General features: G+C 39.0%; 1 protein-coding gene across 2 annotated transcripts; it reads left to right on the forward strand.

Annotated features, from left to right (window-relative positions):
- Nucleotides 1-1821: 1821 nt before the first annotated feature.
- On the forward strand, nt 1822-6152 carry LOC135584396 (transcription factor bHLH76-like). 2 transcript variants are annotated; one of them, XM_065135946.1, is made up of 9 exons: nt 1822-1979; nt 2075-2403; nt 2889-3760; nt 3884-4093; nt 4192-4257; nt 4342-4410; nt 4532-4603; nt 4728-4922; nt 5585-6152. In XM_065135946.1, the coding sequence occupies exons 3-9, from the start codon at nt 3002-3004 to the stop codon at nt 5690-5692; spliced, it is 1479 nt and encodes a 492-aa protein (XP_064992018.1). In that variant the 5' UTR covers nt 1822-1979; nt 2075-2403; nt 2889-3001; the 3' UTR covers nt 5693-6152. The 2 variants fall into 2 exon arrangements, with proteins under 2 accessions (XP_064992018.1, XP_064992019.1); XM_065135947.1 differs by having other exon boundaries at nt 1923-1968.
- Nucleotides 6153-6464: the final 312 nt, after the last annotated feature.

Genomic DNA, 6464 nt, shown 5'->3' on the forward strand with positions numbered 1-6464 from the left:
CACCTACCTCTACATTACATGCTGCCTGTTTTATAAGGATTGGGAGCATGAGTTGATCTCAATCTAACAAATGCAAGGTGTGGGGGGTAATTGATGATTCCAAGTTGGATTGCTATTGGATCAGGTTCAGTTCAATTTTAGATCCATCAGAGCTGAATCTTGCTTACCAAAATATTGTTGCTTGATCTAAGGGCACTTTTTAGAGTTGGAGTGATAAATATTCCTTGTAGGTTAGATATCTTATCCATTTAAATTAGATTTTTGATACAAAAATAAATATTCGAATCGAATTTGGATTTGGATTACCAAAGTATTTCTAGTTGTTCCATCTCATGGTAGCTTTTAGAATAGAATACTATTCGAGATCAAATATCCAAATGTATACTACTCACTTAAATTGAGTTCAAATATCTTCCAATTGAATTTGAACATAGAAATAAATACTTGAGTTAGGATTTAGTTTAATAAGTCGATTTTTTTCATGATTACTCAAATATACCAACTCTCCTAAATTAGAGTTGTCTAAACTTTTTTAGAATTAGATTAGTGCTTTTGGTTAGGTATATTTTGGGTATCCAAATATATTTTAAATTGGATTCAAATATGGTTCGATCAAATTTAGATAACAAATAAAATTTAGGTCGAATTCATATTTCAATATTATTTTCATGGTTACTCAAATAGCTTATTTTTTAAAATAATAATAATAATAATATTTATCCGACCTTTTTTATTAAGATAGAATATGAATATTATTCTGAGTTAATAAACATATTCGAAAGTTTATTATTATTATTATTATTATCGTGATCATCAAATGAGTGCACGCATATTGATCAGACTGTCATGTCTCAATCACGACGGATCATGTCCTCAAGGTAATGGGGGTGGAAATGGGCGCGAAAAAAAAAGATTAGTCCACCAACTGAGACCGTCCGATCTTAGGATGAGCCCGTGACGACGACTCTACACCAATGCTTCCGAATACTTCTCTCCTCCTTTTTATTATCACATTTAATTTTTGGGATATTGGATTTGTGGGAGAAAAAAAAATACTATGACATTAGTTAAATTAAATCGATTAAAAAATTATATAGGATCCTTTTGTCATTTATTACTTCACATCATAAAATGAATTTTAAATATCATTCCATTACTTCAATCCTCCCATTCAAAAAAGAAAAAAAAAATACTATTACTATAAAACTTAACTGGTAAAGATCTTATTATATTACTATAAAACATAAAAAAAAAAGTATTAGTATTTATTTGATTGCACCTAAGATATGGATTAAAGTGTCATTCAATAAATTTGAAAGATTTATAGTAATTATTTTATTTTATAAAAAAAAAGTGAAGAAGACTTTATAATAAATTATTAAAAAAATTATCCTGATATTTTTTTAAAAAAAAATATTACATAAAATTTTGAATTCTATTGATATGGTAAATAAGTCCTATACATCATCACTCATAAAAAAAACTTTTATTATCATTAAAAATATTGATAAAAAAACCTTTATTATTATTTAAAAATATTATTAAATTAAGGGGTGAGGTGGGGGGAGGAACACATCATTCCCATATGCCTCATTCCTTTGGGGAAAGCAATACAATAATATATATAGGATGTGAGGATAATTAGTTGAAGGTTTGCATCAAGTAAACCACAACATAAGAAATGCACAAAGGTAGCTAAAGTTACTGTCATCTCCATCATTAATGACCACTTAAACAAGTAAAAGAAGAAGAAGAAAGCAGAGGTAAAAAAACAAAGGGAATCAATCCATTTCATTTCATTTCATTTCATGGACTAAAGAAATGGTGGGTTGGAGTGTGTCTCTGCTTTCCTTTTTCCTCCCTTTGCACTTCTATATACTCCCTCCCTGCCTGGGCGGTGCTCAATGATTCATCTCTCTCTCTCTCTCTCTCTCTCTCTCTCTGCCGCTCTGTGTGTGCAGTGTTGAGGTATAAATGCGGTAAGCATCTCTCCTCTCTCTTTCCTGTCTCTGTCTGTGCGCGAATGTTCATGTATGCTCTCTCTATCTCTCGCTCTGCTTTTCTCTTGGAGCAGGAGAAGAGGGTGCAAGAACAAGGGGAGGCGACCGAGCAGCAGAAGACAGGGAGAAGCGAGATCGAAGATTTCCAACAAGGCTTTCAATGGCAAAAGTGCTGTCGTCAAATGGTAGGCAGAGTGATTAAAGGCGCAAGGAATCTCTAGTGCGAGGGCGTGGCACCTTTCCTTTTCGCTCTGTACACTGCGTGAGCGGGTGTTTTTTGGGTCTTCGTGAAAGGAAAGGAAAGGAAAGGAAAGGCGCGATCTTTGAGGGGATGGCTTGAGTTCTGCTCTTCTGCCTGCGACCGATGCCCCTCTCTCTCTCTCCCTCTCCCTCTCCCTCTCAGGTGGGGATTCCTTCCCTGTTTGCCTTGTCTTTTTACTCCTTGTTTCTTGGTCGCATGTACTCTGAGCTCTGATGCCCTCTCTGTCCATTTCCTGAGCTGGTCTTCTGCTAACAGCAAATTCTTGGCAGGCAATTCGTATATTTGATTTGGTACTGTCGGTAATAGTCGTAAAAAGGGCTCCCTTTCTGTTAATTTCTGATGCTTGCCATAGCCAAAAGGCTGCTGATATCTGAATCAATGGCTTCTGAGGGGTTTCTTCTGAGACTTGTGGGTTTAGCGGACTGGGTTTGTACATGTTTCCATGCTTTCTTGGCTTCTAGCTTTTACCCCCCTTCTCCCGACTGTTCATCATAGCTTCTAGCTCATCTCTGTTCCTTCTCCTTTCTGCAATTTGGATGGCGTTCTTCGATTCACTTGGGACAATCTCTAGTTCGGTGATTGGGTGCTTGTTCTGAGGCTAATATACTATGATTTGCTTGTATCAGATCCGAAGAAGAAGATCAAATTCGGATCTTGTTTCGCGTCTTCATCAAGGAGAGGCTAATTCTTCCTCGTGGCTGCACTGAAGATTGTCACCGGCAAGGTTTGGGAGGTAGAAATGGAAATGAATGAGGACAGGAAGTTTGGGTTGGAGAAGAGCCATGGAGATCACCTGAGCAACCACAGTTCCGGTGTCTCTGCTGACTGGCAATTCAACACCCCTGCAATGAGTGCAGCGCCGCCGCACCCTTCCACCGCCGCCAGCCTCGTGCCACCGTTGACTTCATCTCCGCTTCTTTCGGCTCCAGTGCCGGAGGCCTTCGTTCCTGGTCTCTGGAACTACCATACTATGAGTGTTGGAGGAAGTAACATCCAGAATACTACGAGTGCCATCGGTTCTATACCAATTGGAAGACCAGTAGCCATGTCCTCCAAAGGCATGCTTCTATCAACTCCTCCCGTAATCTTTCCTCCTAGCTTGCCTCATTTCCCCGCCGATTCGGGTTTCATCGAGCGGGCAGCAAGATTCTCATGTCTCAGTGGTAGTAGTTTTATGGACATGAACCTCCTCAGGCCATCTCAATCAGTGGCTCCGGCAAGAAAGGCTTCGAAGGTTGTCATGGAAACTCAGGTTCAGAACACTGAGCTGAGTATGACTGGTGACAAAGCAGTCTCTCTGCCTGCTGCCTATGGATCCATTGATCAAAGTCGGATGGACACCCAAAGAGATCGAAGAAGCTCTCATATCTCAAACAGTGAATCCCAAGAAACAAATTTCTGTGAAGGTGGACAAGAAGGGAACGTTGATTCATCAGATGTAGCTGGGAATTCATCTCCTAGTGATCTTGGTGCAAACAAGAGAAAAAGAACCATTCGGGTAGATCACATCCTTTTTTTCTTGAAATACCATTATTTCTGTGTAGATCCTTTTATTCTGTTCTATTCTGCAAATAGTGATAGGTGGGCGCTCAAAAGGCTCTAAGAGCTTCTGTTTTGCTAGGATATGGAGAAGGACCAAGTTCAAAGAGGTCCACAATCATCCTCGGAGGCCACAAAGGATGACATTGAAACTAAACACAAAGTAGAACAGAACAGCTCCAAACACGGTGGGAAAAATGGGAAAGATAACTCAGAAGCTGCAAAGGAGGGTTATGTTCATGTCAGAGCACGGCGTGGACAAGCCACTAACAGTCACAGTCTGGCAGAAAGAGTAAGGTTTTAATCTAATGATGCTATCCGAGAAGCTTTGTCATGACACCCTTTTCCTTCACCAGCGAAAATATCACTAGTTTAACTGAATGGATGCAGGTAAGAAGGGAGAAAATTAGTGAAAGGATGAAATATCTTCAAGAACTTGTGCCTGGTTGCAGCAAAGTAGGTTCAGGAGACACTTATGTGGTAGATAGTGAAAATTGACTTCTATGATCATAAAGTGTGACACTAAACTGTAATCTGTAGGTCACAGGAAAAGCAGTTATGCTGGATGAAATCATAAACTATGTTCAATCACTCCAAAGACAGGTTGAGGTAAGCTCCTGCGTTAATTATAATTGGAAGTTCTACTGTCGGAGTGAAAATTCAATAAGAGTACCATGCTTTTTATATGCTGAGATATACTGAAATGTGTGTCTTGTTTCTTCTTGTTAAGTTTCTGTCCATGAAGCTTTCAGCTGTCAATCCACAACTTGACTTCAGCGTAGAAAGGCTTCTTGCCAAAAATGTGGGTGACTTCTCTTCCTCATCTTATCGAAGTTCCTTGGAAATTGATTCAAGAATATTGTTTTTCTAACTTCTTGAAGCTAAGTAATATATTTCAATTTGTATTTTTCTCCGTTTAAAAACAGCTTCGACATTCCCATGGTAGCCCATTATCTATAGCTGGATTCTCACAGGAGATGAGTTACCCTCAGGTGTATCCATCTCAACAGGGCTTGGGGCATGCTGGAGGCTCTACCATGGTTAACCTTTCGGACACATATAGGAGAACAATGAATACTCAATTACCAACAATGAGTGGTTATAAAGAGCCTTCAATGCAGGTATACCCACTCATCAAAGGAAATCTTTTCTGTTGAATTTAGAAGAAAATTGTTGTGCAAGACTATTTGTCAAGTTTACAAAAGAAAACTTCTCTTTATCTTTTCTGTGAATTTGAAATTTTATTAGCTTTTGCTTAGAGCAGTTAAATTGTCCTTTATTCCTCGAAACTCAAGAATTCACAGCTTTTTTACTAATTATTCTATGCGGTTGGTTCTCTTCACCTTTTGGCACTTTTTTTTTTTTTTTTGTCAATTTGATGAAGGCCAGCTTCTCTGAGCTGCCCATGTATATAATGTCAAGCATATAAAAAGATGTGTATCTTGAGAATCCTGCCATGCTGAATTCAATTTCCCATGATCCCTCAAGAACATGTTCTTTGTTTTCATGTTAACTTTATTTTCTCCCAATTTAAAATGGTTCATTGGGCTACATCTTTTTCATTTATTCAATTTTGTGAATACTTCTATCAATCTCATTATAGAGGACCAATCTTTTTTCAGTTATTTGAGAGTATGTTGTTAAACTCATGTATCAGCATGCTCTGGGGACTAAGAGAATTTTCAGCATAAGTCGCATGCTAATTACTGCTCCGTCAACCGAGAACTGACTATATCCACATGTCTGCGACCTTACTTTTGTCTCTTATTCTTTTCTTCCACAGATGCATAATCCCTGGAACGAAGAGATCATCATGCAAATGGATTATGATGCTAATCATCCTCCAAATGCACAAGAGATAAATAGAAAACCGGATGGCTTCGCAATATAAGACCACCACACTACCCGAGTTCCTGTCCAAAAATCTAACCAGGCCTCAAGGTCACTAAGAAGTCGAGTTCTAGTACCACCCTTGCATACAGTTTGAGGTCCACTGAACCGTTACAGAGTTCGTCCGTCCATACAAACTCCTCGGTAAGATAGTTGTCATCGAAGCCTCAGTGTTCCTCTCGGTACATCCAAAGAGCAATGCCACCAGCCTGTAATAGGAGGAAATGGAGGGCAGCTCACTTCCTTCTTGTTATATGATGTAGCAGGTCCATTATGTTTTCCAAAGTAGTAACTTAGCAGAGAAATCCAACATAAAGTTGAGCGTCTCACTGTAATGTCACACCAGGAGCATAAGTTTTGCTGATAGCAAGAAAAATCTCAGATGTGTTTGTAAACAGCACACCACTGTTTGTAAACTGGGTTTATTTTCTGTGGAAATGGAACCCATGATTTTGCAATTATTTTTCTGGTTTAATCGACCTAGCCTTTTGTGTTCGTATGGATCAGTTTTCGCATGCCTTGTTGCCAATCAATACTCTTCAACGTGTTCAGCAGCAATTCCCTCGAGAGAAAACCATGTATGTTCTACCAAGATCTTCTTTGTTGGCTGGTGGACCAACTGTGATCCGACAAAGATCTGCTGGTGGTTGGCTGAGGTCCACACCCAAACCCTATCGCTTCGAAAGTATCTTTAAGCTCTGTTATGACTCCCAACCAAGGCTACCACCACGCGATTAGCTGCCATATGCTGATGCGAGGTTGAAGCAGTTCTT

Source organism: Musa acuminata, chromosome BXJ3-1 (assembly GCF_036884655.1).
Source record: "Musa acuminata AAA Group cultivar baxijiao chromosome BXJ3-1, Cavendish_Baxijiao_AAA, whole genome shotgun sequence".
NCBI classification, from domain to species: Eukaryota; Viridiplantae; Streptophyta; class Magnoliopsida; order Zingiberales; family Musaceae; genus Musa; species Musa acuminata.

Excerpts from the sequence above, each read along its gene's own strand:
- LOC135584396 (XM_065135946.1), top strand. The coding sequence starts at position 3,002 with ATGGAAATGAATGAGGACAGGAAGTTTGGGTTGGAGAAGAGCCATGGA. Across the intron at positions 4,094-4,191 it reads GTCACAGTCTGGCAGAAAGA|GTAAGAAGGGAGAAAATTAG; the intron begins GTAAGGTTTTAA and ends GAATGGATGCAG. Across the intron at positions 4,604-4,727 it reads AAAGGCTTCTTGCCAAAAAT|CTTCGACATTCCCATGGTAG; the intron begins GTGGGTGACTTC and ends GTTTAAAAACAG.